This window comes from Lytechinus pictus, chromosome 8 (assembly GCF_037042905.1).
Source record: "Lytechinus pictus isolate F3 Inbred chromosome 8, Lp3.0, whole genome shotgun sequence".
Taxonomy (NCBI): domain Eukaryota; kingdom Metazoa; phylum Echinodermata; class Echinoidea; order Temnopleuroida; family Toxopneustidae; genus Lytechinus; species Lytechinus pictus.
Window position 1 is genome coordinate 1697160 of NC_087252.1, and position 13024 is coordinate 1710183.

The 13024-nt window shown below is 36.1% G+C and overlaps 1 protein-coding gene across 2 annotated transcripts; it reads left to right on the plus strand.

The window, feature by feature from the left end:
* The first annotated feature begins 1347 nt into the window (after nt 1-1347).
* On the plus strand, nt 1348-10331 carry LOC135154834 (uncharacterized). 2 transcript variants are annotated; one of them, XM_064103022.1, is made up of 11 exons: nt 1348-1517; nt 2164-2313; nt 2969-3169; nt 3568-3963; nt 4851-4961; nt 5373-5408; nt 6056-6229; nt 7505-7660; nt 7919-8000; nt 8307-8377; nt 9213-10331. In XM_064103022.1, the coding sequence occupies exons 1-11, from the start codon at nt 1472-1474 to the stop codon at nt 9485-9487; spliced, it is 1698 nt and encodes a 565-aa protein (XP_063959092.1). In that variant the 5' UTR covers nt 1348-1471; the 3' UTR covers nt 9488-10331. The 2 variants fall into 2 exon arrangements, with proteins under 2 accessions (XP_063959092.1, XP_063959093.1); XM_064103023.1 differs by having other exon boundaries at nt 1359-1517; nt 9569-10313.
* Nucleotides 10332-13024: the final 2693 nt, after the last annotated feature.

The following is a 13024-nucleotide window of genomic DNA, read 5'->3' on the forward strand; positions in this document are numbered from 1 at the left end:
TGAGGGGACATTTTTCTTGGGTAAAATGGGGCACTGATTCAAGAAAGGGCACTTACAAGAAGGCAAGAGGCGCTTGCTCACACATAAAACGAGTCCTTCTTAGGTGAAAGGGGCACTGTACACGTTCGTGAGGGGACGTTTTCTTGCGTAACAAGGGGCACTTTTCAGTGCTTCAAAAAGTGGAGGGGGGCATGCTGTGCCCCCTGGCCCCCAGGATCGCCGCCCCTGATTAAGAGAATTTTTTACTGTAACTCTTGCAAGCGTATAAAGCTTTTAATTATAGGTAGGCATATAACGTAACTTTACGTAAAGGACTTTTATGTCCTGATTGCGACCATTATTGCATTATCAAGCAAGCTTATAATAGACTTCAATCATGCACAATGTAATATGCCATCCATTCTTCCCATTCTTTATTTGTTTTCTTCGTTTTCCGATTTTGCTTTTGGCTCATTCCATTTTACCTTCATTCCTCGCTTTTGTTTGCCTCTTTTCTTTCCCCTTCACACAATCTTTTAATTTATTTCCCTTTCTTAATACTAATCACGTTAATGTATTAGTATTTCGGAATGATAAGTTCTTTCTCACATGCTTTTCCCTTTCTTTCTTTCTTTTTTTTCTTTCTTTCTCAGTCTCCCTTTTTCATTTTCCAGCTTTTTTTCTTCAGTTTTCGGATAAATCCGCCGGGAGGGGGGGGGGGGGGGGGGGCTACCCCCTGCCACCGCCTGTTACGCCACTGCTAGCATGGAATCGCCCAACTATTATACTTTAGGTTGGGAGATCAGGCCAATTAATCTCTCGCTCCCAATTTTTTTAAATTTTTTTTATTTCCTCTTTTTTGTTTTGTTTTATTTAATGATAAAAATGTTGTAAATGTTTTGATTGCTTGTGATTGTTTGTGATTTGTTTTTTACTTGTTCAATAAAAACATTAAAAAAAATCAGCTCAGATATAAAACACTTAGTGATAATGTAATACACGCCATGCAATGTTGTACAGAGCATGTATATTTTCGAAGTATAAATGCGAATATTGCAAGGCCTATTTGGTTTTTCGACAATCGATCCCGCCTTCATCCTGCCAATCAATGCATTATATTATAAAAGGCTATATATAATGAACCATGCACTCCAAGAACATTATGATATGGTGGCAATCAAGTTGTTTAAAACTTTATATAGACATATAAAACAAACGTGACACGGGCCGGTCTACGTGACAAATGTTCAGTGGTTGGTAGTTATTTCATACAGTGATTACCTATCAATTTTTTTTATAATGTGTACATTATGTGAATTGAAGTTGTACTTTGTAACTTTTTGAGCAGCCAGTGCATGATTATGAATCACATAATCATCAGTCTTATCTAGGGTTAGAGTGTATGTGTAGAGGGATGGTAATCTACATGATCTAACGACTTCGTCAACTTATTCTCGCACAAAACTTGATCAAAGGAAAATACAATTCCACTATGGGTTTGGCGCTGGCATTGATTTATATACTTTCATGTACATACTGTAAGTATTAGAACAACTTATTCTGTAATGAATGAATCAGGTTTTACTTATATTCCCTGTTTTTCGTTCATATTTAATTCACCCGGTATTCCTTGCACTGTCATCGAGTAAATGGGACCGATCATTGAGTTGTTTCGTTGTGTTGGCGATAATCAAATTATGAAGTCGAAGTTACCTGAAAACTTTATATTGGTATTGGGGAGAATCAGAGATACCTCAGTATCATTATGATGATATGAATATATATTATATATATATATATATATATATATATATATGTACATATACTATTCACGAATCTTCCCTGAAGAAGGTAGATGCCTACCGAAAATTTGGAAAGTGAACAATAAGGAACTTAATTGTTGGCATTGCAAAAATTGCATTACTCGTGAATTTGTTTCGCATTTCTGATGCCGTCTTATTATTGCCAATACGTGGACAACCAAGATGTATATGTATTATATATATATAGAGAGAGAGAGAGAGAGAGAGGGAGAGAGAGGGAAAGAGAGGGAGAGAGAGGGGGGGGGGGGAGAGATATTCATATTCACATGAATTAAAGAGTGGGGCTGAGATTACGGGAACATTAATGGCTTAAAATGTTTCCAAATATTATCGCTAATGTCCTTTTCGAAATGTTTGTTAGCTCTACTTCCGGTCACTGCCATCAGTCCACCCTCCGTCCCCGATGACGCAGTATGGACATCACCTTCTGAAACGTTCTTGGTTGGGCAGAGTGGTGCATCGTTAAAGTGCTCGTTTCAAGAGAATCCCATTGCTGTTTACTGGTTAAAAGGTAAATGATTTAAAAATGGAATACACTATTGTCCTCACAAGATATCCGGTTATAGGCGCTATTGAGCGTCAAATTCTCACTTGTATAGCGTCAACTTTAATTATTTGACGTCCCATGCGAAAAGTTGACGCTCAAGAGATCGTGGTTAAATTTATATTCATACTAAATATAGTTGCCAATCATGAAACATGTTTGTATAATCATGATAATAATTTAAGTCAACAAAATATGATAGTGCATATTTTAGAGAGATTCGAATAAAAAGGAAAATCACAATTGGAAATCCAGTGTTTTTATAAGAGTGTATAGGATACTTTACAACTGCCATATTGAAACTATGATATATTCAGGCCTATATAGCTTCAGCAGTCTTGCAAAGACTATTTCATGAACTCGATGGCAGACAATGATGTTTCAACAGTAGCTTTATCATCTTTATGATAATCTTCATGTGATTTTTTTCAAAGAATCTTTTACTTTAGTTCTTCCTGCATATGCTGAAATAGGGGTTAAATGAACCCCAGGGTTGGTACATAGCGGCACTCCAAGGTGTGCTAAATCTTCACGGTTCGGATCCCTGAAATATTCCCAAAGAATCAAAATAGAGAAGTAAGATATGATGAAAAATAAATATTGTAAATGTAATTTCTTGAAGGTGAGTTGCTACAGACTGCAATGCCGCTTATCACGTGGTACAGAGGGGAGATAACCACCCAGAATGAAGGATTTGAGTTTGGCCCAGACTTCTCGCTGTTATTTGAGCATCCTGGGATATCAGATACCGGAAGATACTACTGCAGGGTGTCGAATCATCAAGGGATCCTCAGCTCGAACCATACGGATCTTACAGTGTTAGGTGAGGTTTATGAACCCGTGTTTATCTAGAATAAATTAATGGTGCAGTTTCGATAAAGTAGACGTTTGTTTAACCAAATTCCTTGCAGATGCCGCCATCCGTTAAAGTCTCACGGTGGCGGATCCCCTGCCTTCCACTAGACTGCAAATTATTTTTCAACAAAAATTATGGCTAGAATTATTGTAGGTCTGTATTGCATTTCAGCTACATTCAAGTTTTGTAATGGTTTATATATATACCATTATTATGTTGATTACCATTTTTAATCTTTTAGTGTATAGTTTTATGGGATGCAGAATAAAACGAAATCACAAACAAACTATAAACTCGTAATAATTCTTACGGAATGACTTGCACTTATAATCCAAAAATGTAACATTCTGTTGCTTCTCCTAAAGTTCAAGAATCAGATGAGGTTGACAAAGGTGAAGCCGGACATCATTATCTTCGGGTGACCCAGTGTGGAGGAGACCCGTTTGATCAGGATTCACCATGTATCATCAAAGTCCACCCAGACCAGGACATCCTTGAACTTGATTGCATCGTAGAGGGCGCCCACCAACCTGTTCTTCTCACCTGGCATAATGCGGGTGCACTCCACATTTCCCTGAATACCACATCTTCCAGCGAGAAAATACTGGAAGATGGAAAGTACTTAAAGAAAATTTCTTTGAGACTGCACACTGAAGAGATGGAATCGGAGCGAAAAAGATTGATCTGCATGGCACAAGGTCCCAACGCTACTGAAACCGTAAACGTCACAATTCAATTTGAACCAGAAATACCCGAAGAAGGTATGTGAAAAAGGTTCATGATGATTTTTTCTACTGTCTGAAAAGGCATATTGATGAAATGCTAGTCATTTGGTTAGATTCGAACTTAGAAGATCATTGTTTTATATCCATGCTCAGGTTTATCCAAAGTTTTGGCGCAGGGACACCACAAAATGTTCTCCCCTTGTAAATCGGTTCAAACATCTCCGTTTTTTATTGATAATAAATGAAACGAAAACAATAACGTGAATAACACATTTCTCTGCAGATAGGCCAGACATATTGAGTGATACATTGGAATTAAATAAAGTCCATGTACGGCAACGTAAATTTGATGGAATAAAAAATACTTTAGGAAAGAAAGTAAAGAAAAGAAAGATACCACCTGTAATGAATAATGATAACCCCCAAAAGAGAGAAAAACCTACTTTCAATAATCAAAAGTTTCAAAGTATAATTTTTACAAATTAATTAAGCTTCATTTTCAAAACCCTTTTTAAACAGGTGGCAATTTCAACTTTTTACTGTTTTTTTAAATAACTGATGTGTCGCCTTTGATCGGAAAGGAGACAGTGGCAGAGGCGTCGATACTGAAGAGGGGGGGGGGGGGGGCAGGGGATGATAGCCTCCTCAATTAAAATATTGGAGTAATTTTTGATATTTTCTTCATTTTGCCACCCCAGCCCCATCCGGAACATGGATTAATTACGCTCCTGGGCAATGATGATGAGTGGGACAAAAACAAGAACAAAAATAAATGAATTACAACGATTTAAATGAAATCAAAATGAAATCGCAAACGTTGCATGAACTATAGATCCATTATCAATAATAATTTTGAAGATTTTTTTCTCGATACTTTGTTTTTATTAATGAAACTTTGTTTGTTTGTATCGTGTGTATGTCAGGTCCTTCAACAGTGGGGATCGTCGTGGGAGTAATTTTTATTCTGGCGGTCATTTCTGCACTTGTTGCTTTTGTCGTCTGGAAAAAACTTATCAAGAGACCGAGGGAAAAAGGTAAAATTATATTTTTAGTATAGTCTGATAATGTCGTTCCAAATAATCATATTTATTTACATTGTCATGAAAAAGAAAAATGTTTATTATCTATGAAACTGTGTTTATGCATTATTACATATAGAAATTGCGCAATATAAATGAGAATTATTATCATTATTATCTCTAATACTTGTATTAATTTGTATCATTTTATTGTACAAAGTAATAGACTCAATAACATAAGCAAACAAACATTTCAGAAACAGACAACAGACAAACATTCATGTTTACACATTAATGTTAGGATATAAGTTGGACTGCTTACATGGATTACTAAAGTATTTTTCAGTTTCGTAGTTCGAAAGTTTGTTGTATCATAAGCAACGAATAATTTACTTGTTTGTTATGAATCATTTTTCTTATATGCAGCTCAACGGAAAAATCAAGAAGAACTAGAAATGCTTGGTATGTATCTATCTGAAAATAAATAGGGTCTAACTTTTGCTCGAGTTATATCAAGAGAAGGGGGGGGGTCAGCTACACTGTAAAAACGCTGTTTAAAATCTTTAAACAACTGTTTAAACCTTTTAAACAACTGTTTAAACTTTTTAAACAAGTTGGTTAAAAAGTTTAAACAATTACAAACAAGTTTAAACAACTTGTTGTTAGAGTGACAGGCTTAAACAACGGTTTTATTTTACTGTGTAAAGTTAATACCCATCTTGTTCATGAGACACTGTTACAGATAATTAGAACACCCACTCATCATCTCTGGATATTCAAAATTTTCAGCTTGCGCTCCACGCTCGCATAATTTATTGTGTGAAAATCGTCTCCACGATCGATTCACAGCAAACAGATCTTAACAGATCCGTTTGCAAGTCAGTATAGCCTAAATCAAATATTTTAGCGCGGGCTGCTCGCTCAATGATGTGAAGCACCCCCCAAAAAAAAAATTGGTCTGAATACTATTAATATATCGTATCATAATCAGTTCACTGATCCGCTAATTTGCCCTCGAGTTATTTTAATCAGTATTCCTTTGAAGGACGCACCGCCGTTTAATTTAATTTCCGATGATTATAATAATATGTTCTTCTGTATTCACTTAGATAAAACCACTGAAGAAAAACGAAAAAAGGTGTTGGCTTTCAGACCCCAGAACACCACCAAATCTCCTTCAGGTGGAAGTGATGATCGTCCTCCACCCATACACCTCGGTGTCTTCGGCCTATCACGAGCTGGAAAGTCTGCCTTCATCAATTCTTTATTCTTTGCTGTTACAGGTAGGCCTATAGTTTGGGATGAAATGTCGATATAGGCCTATCAAACAAAATATTTTTCGCGGTTGTAACTATTTCCTCATATCCACTGTTTGCAAAAATAGTTAACACGAATTCATATGAAATGAGGATTAAATTAGAGATTAATTGCTTATGCTTGAATTAGACAGGAAAAATATCCGAATTTTCATTACTCATACCTCGGTCACATTTTGTTCTACGACGGCCGTACGGCGAGTCGAAAACAGCCGTTTTGACATTTTTGTACCAGCTAAAAATAGGTGGTTTGAGTAAAAATGAATAAAACGGCTGTTTTCAACTCGCCGTACGGCCGCCGTAGAGCAAATGTGACCGAGGTATGAAGGTCCGCTCACTGACTCCTTTTATGAAATAAATATACATGTATTCCGCCATCTCGTGACGAGATCTTATTCATCACTAATAACACTGACAAAGTCCCCATTCTTCAACCATGTCAAAAATAATTGGTCCAAAGTTTCAGAGGTCCCCCCATTTTGTGCAAAGAAAGGATCGTATGTATGCATTATCAATCATCTGATTCATCTATATTAAATAACAAATCAAGGGGACGGGTTGGTTGGAATGAATACCGTTTGCTTTTCTTGTTTTAGTCCGGGGGGGGGGGAGGGCACTTACATTGACGAGTGGATACCATGCGCGACCCCCAAAACACGTGAAAAGGATGTCTTTTTAAAGATAGGGCACGTAACGTAATAAGGGTGTTAAAAACGCTAAAATAATGAAAAAAGGGTATCAATTTTCGCTAGGAAAAATACCTGTTTAGGGTCAAATTTGAGAGGGTGTAAAAATTGAGACTAAAATCTTTTATAAAGGACTACTTTTTGCCCCATGAGTCAACACTACGTGTTTAGAATACGATTTTGTGCGAGATGTGGGAGGTGGGGCTGTACTCAACCAATCAGGTAAAGGTAAAAACGACGACAGTGTCAGTGACATAACAGTAAATATCGTATACTTGTTTAGGGGGTCAATTCAGAGAATACTCGCGAGGAGTATCGTTTTGTTTCCAATACTTGTTTAGGGTAGGGTTTCACACGCCAATACTTGTTAAGGGGTGTATTTTCAGAATATGGAAAATACGTTTTAGGGTGCTGCTTTTCGAGACCCCATGGTCGCGCATGGTATCCACTCGTCAATGGAAGTCCCCTCCCCCTGGGGGTGTTAGTACAGGCGGACGAAGGCATCTCTACTCTCTTTATTCATAAAATGAATATTACAATGTTCTTTTTCAAATAGGCAATTATTCTTCTCATATCGCCGACGAGTCGAACCAAAAAAATCAGAGGACAAAATGGAGAGAAGCTAAAACCCTGACTCCTTATATAAACATATTGGATAATAGAGGTCTAAAGAATTACAACAACGTCATTTCCGAACCCATGGAACAGATTAGTAAGTCATCGTTGTTTTCTTAATTTCTTGTTGGGGCAGTGGTAATGGTCGCCCCCTCAAAAAAGAAAAAAAACCAAAGCACGCCAATATAGAGCCAAAACGGGGAGAAGGAAAAAATCAGTGGAGAAAAAGAAGATGAAGTATCTTTGTGGGTTTTACATGTGCATGTATTATATCATGGAGGTAGAAAGAAATTCTACCTCCATGATTATATTATAATCAGGATAATATTTGTATTCGTGTTTGTCATGTTTGTAGGAGGAAGGAGAGGACAGATCCCCCAAAGGACAGTAAAAGATGGCGATGTCGTGGATTGTCCCATTCTGATATGTAATTTCAGGTAAACACATTTATATGATCAGTATTTTTTATGATTATTTACGGTTGGCATTTCTCCCATCACATATTTTCATTTGATTATCAGTCGGGACTCTTTGTAAGGTTTCAGAGTTTAGCAGCCCCTTGAAATAAATCACTTACTATAATCGTGTAGTAGGTCCCACGGAATATATATCAATGACTTTGTGAGTGTGTTAGCATGGACCTAGCTGTAGTATAGGTTCATGGTGATAGTAAGCCTACTGAATCATATTTATGGTAAAACAACTTTCCTCTTTCTGTCATGTCTATTCTGATAATATTATAGTAAAGAGAGTCGTGATGAAAATGCTACGAAGTTTATCTCGGATTTTTCAAGAGAAGTTTATGAGCTATTAGGTGAGTATTATGATGACACCATCAGGTAATCATATGTGACATTATTTTGATAACGATGCTGCAGGCCGAATCAACTCAAACTTGATATTGGTATTAATCTTTGAACTTGTTTCTTTCAAACCGCGCAGAAATGAACGTCTGAAAACATCCAAACTATGAACGCGATTTTCTCGAAATCATGTTTTGGAGACAAGCCGAGGTTTGAGCCGTTTCGTAAAATCACTGACGAATTTTGAACTAAACTGAGACTTTATTATAGATATTTATGTATTCTATGAATTATCTATCTAAAAAAAAAAGGTGTTTTGGTGCATCTTGATGCACACGACTGATATTGTTATATAATTTTTGTTTTGTTGAAGCAATAAAGATCAAGAAAAAAAACCTCAAACTGTATTATCTTATCATTATGTCAAAACATTAAAAAAAAAAAAAAAAAAAATATGACTCATGTCTAGCAAACAGGTTTTCTTTCCATCACCTCTACTTTAAAGTGTATTTTTCGCGAATAAAGAAATCAGTAAACAAATAAAAGATTTCAGAAATTGATGGGTGTCGACTACTCACGCTTTCTATTCATCGGGGGGGGGGGTGGCACTTTGAAATATTTCGTAATGTCCTTCCCCCAGATGAATAAATTTTTCTGCGGATCGAGACCATTGAGATCAAATTATCGAGGCATCTTCTTTGTCGGAATAGAGTACCGGACAAATATTTTACCTATAAAAGATAGTTACATTTCATCAAATATATGTTTTTTAAATCAAACACGATCAAACAGTGTACGTGCAGAGCAAAGTGAATGCGATTAATTTATTTTATGGTTTACCATTAGGTCGACGTTTGGTTGTTGTTTTGACACACAAGGATGAATTGGCAAAGGATGACGATGGAATAGATAATATGAGAAACTGGCTTGTCAAAGAGTGTGAAATACCTCCTGATCATGTATTGATCGTTGAAAACTACACTCAAGAAAACCATGAGGAGAACGTTATAAAGAGTAATGAACTCTTGGACTTTCTCTTAATATGTACGGATCTAGCCAAACAAAACATCGCCTTTAGACAGAAGAACGAAGCCCAAAAGGGGTCTTGTATTATTTTGTAAGCATTTTCCCCCTTGTAAGTGAACTTTAATAATTGTTATAATCCATCAACATTTTCGATTATTGTTGACAAATGTATATAGGTCTGCACAACAACAACAACAACAACAGCAACAACAAATACAAAAGGTGGAAAGGGCCAAGGAGTTTCATTGTTTTCCATCGTTTTGTAAAAACGTTGTCACCATGGTCAGGGGTAATTAAACTCTTCATATCCTTTCGTTTTTAGAGTGTATTTTGTTTTGGTTTGTATTATAGAGGTTCGGAGTGGACTGAGGGTTTCATAAATGCTCTGCTATTGTTATTTTGCTATTATTACTTATGATATGAGCATTATTCCAAAATTACCCCCAAAAATGAACAAGAAAAATGGAGGAAAATCTCACAATAGTGAAAAGTCCTTTTTTCTTTTAAGATGACATTGTCTACCCATCTTTATCTGTAAAAGAGAGAATCGAGAGGTTTTTCAACCTTCTGACTGCATTATTGTACTTTATTTGGAATACTAATACACACTATTCCGACGAGTGTTGCTGGAGGGGGGAAGTTTATTTTGCTGACTTTGTATTATACAGTAAAAAAAATAAAGAGGCGCATTTGACCTTTGATGTAAATATATACAAGTTAAAGTCTTTAAGTTTGTTTCACTCTGGGGGTCAGGGGCTGCTTTCTCCTTGCCCTCAACAGAAAAATATATGATATGTGTAGTGTCATGGTCTTAAGTTTTTTTTTCAGATCATAATTATGTATTGTTTAATATTATGAAATGTGAGCCATAAGATGGATTTTTTGTGCAAAGTTTGTTTTGTGTATAGTTCAATTAAATTGAAAAAATGACAAGTCTTGAACTGTTTAAAATTCTCAATTTTGTGATGTTCCCTGTGAAAAGATCCTGGCCTCCTTGACGTAACTCCCTCATAATGTAAAATCAACAAACCGCTAGTGTTGCGTAAGTTATGTGGAAAGTTCATGTAGAGAATTTATCAAAGGGATGCCCCGGGCTAAAACTATTTATATCTGAATAATTAGAATAAAATGTAAATTTTATCAAAATCTGATGACAAATAGCGATTTTTTTTTTTTTAAGTTTAGCAATATATTGTGACAACAGTTATATGCAAGTCATCATGAATATTATTTAGATGAGCTGATGATGTCACATTCCCACTTTCCCTTTTCTCATGTTATTACATAAAATCATAAATGTTTCATTTTTTCATACATGTGCGAATAATTATGTCTCTCTTGTATTGAAATAAGTTGCAGCAAGTAATATATCTAATGCACTTAAAAGTTGTTATTCCAATAATTCGCTTGCTGGGATAAAACTTGAATTACCCTAATTTCATATATATAATAAAATATGAGAGAACAAGTGGGGATATGACATCATCAATCTGCTCATTGAATATTCATGAAGACATGCCTAGAACTGTTTCACAAGAATAATGCAAATCTTTAAAATGCCATAACTTTGTTATTCGTAGTCCGATTTGGATCAAATTTTCAGTGTTTTGTTTGTCTGATTTTTCTTTATCTGTTTAAATCATATTATTTTTTAGCCCCGAGCATCCCTTAAACCTCTTCCAAACTTTTCGTTTTTAGAGTGTCCTTTTTCCTTCATTTTTTAAATTTGTATTATAACCATTAAATTTGCAGACGGTTTGGGCCCTGGCTGGATCGAGGGTTTAATAAATAATGCTGTATGATTTGTTATATCATTACCTGAATGTAATTTAATAATTTGAAAAAGAAAAATAGAGGAAAATCTTACAATGGTGAAAAGCCCCTCTTCATTTACGATGGTATTTACCTGTATATAGTACTCATTAAAATACTTTGAGAAAATAGAGAGAGAGAGAATCTGAGGGTTTTCAACCTTGGATGGCAGTATTTATCTTTTAGTAGTATTAGCAGAGACTAAATTGATTATAGTGTTTCATCGGATGCTGGAGAGGGGATGTTCATGTTGACTCTGTGTCAGTACGAAAGAATTAAAGGACACATTTTACCTTTATGAAATGTATAGAAGTTGTAAAATGAAAATTGATAAAAAATTATTACAATCTCTAGTGATGCGTACACACAAAAAACGAGAACTATTTTCCATGAGTAAAATTGTTTTTTACATAAAGAATTAAGTGCAAAAATTCGTAACGTATGTGTTTTTACTCGAGAATCTGGGTTTCTGTTACACCTGATCTTTTTTTCAAGGACATGACTTATTAACTACTTTTCTTGAGTATCCCTGTCAGTGAAAGTATGTAAAACGTCCGTACAAATGAGTTTTTCTTCAAGTTTGTAAGGTATGATAGCAGAACGGGTGAAAAAACTCACAGCCAGGTAAAGCGATAATCTGACGATTAACTGCGCTGAGAAAATGAGTAGTATATGACTCTTGTATGTGAGTTTTGGGGTGTTGAGATCATGCATCCAAGTAATTTTACTCGGATCTCGCGTTAATTGCTTGCGCGCACACGTGATACCGGCCAAATGTGCAGAGCATGAAGACTTTTCTGGTAAGTTCTACATGTCTTTTTATTTATTTTCCCCCTTTTCTTCTATAATTACTTTTCTTGACAATAATAGCTTAGACCTACATGTATGGGGCAAACATAAATGCTATTTATGGTGACAACAGAGTGCATTGATCTACATTCTCATCCATCCGAGGCTCACGCCTCTCGGTTTGGGTAACCACACACCAGCCTGTTGTTGCGCCGCTACCCCGGGGCCAGAAGGGAGTGAAGGCCAGTGTGCCGCTACGATTGCTGGAGTCATTTATGAGGAGGGCAAATAAGTGACATCGTCCATGATTTATGTTTATGAGGAGGGCAAATAAGTGACATCGTCCATGATTTATGTAATCATGGACGATGTCACTTATTTGCCCTCCTCATAAATGACTCCAGCAATCGTAGCGGCACACTGGCCTTCACTCCCTTCTGGCCCCGGGGTAGCGGCGCAACAACAGGCTGGTGTGTGGTTACCAAAACCGAGAGGCGTGAGCCTCGGATGGATGAGAATGTAGATCAATGCACCCTGTTGTCACCATAAATAGCATTTATGTTTGCCCCATACATGTAGGTCTAAGCTATTATTGTCAAGAAAAGTAATTATAGAAGAAAAGGGGGAAAATAAATAAAAAGACATGTAGAACTTACCAGAAAAGTCTTCATGCTCTGCACATTTGGCCGGTATCACGTGTGCGCGCAAGCAATTAACGCGAGATCCGAGTAAAATTACTTGGATGCATGATCTCAACACCCCAAAACTCACATACAAGAGTCATATACTACTCATTTTCTCAGCGCAGTTAATCGTCAGATTATCGCTAAAACTAATCAAGTGTGTAATATGCTCACATACTCAAAAAGTCAGTAAATATACTTTAAACATACTCATTACACTGGGTTAAGTTACTCATTAGATTGAGTTATTCAAATTTACTCACTTGATGTGTCACTATAGTGTCAAATGAAATATACTCGACAAGATGAGTTTTCAAAGTACCTTCATTGAGTGAAAGTACTCATCAA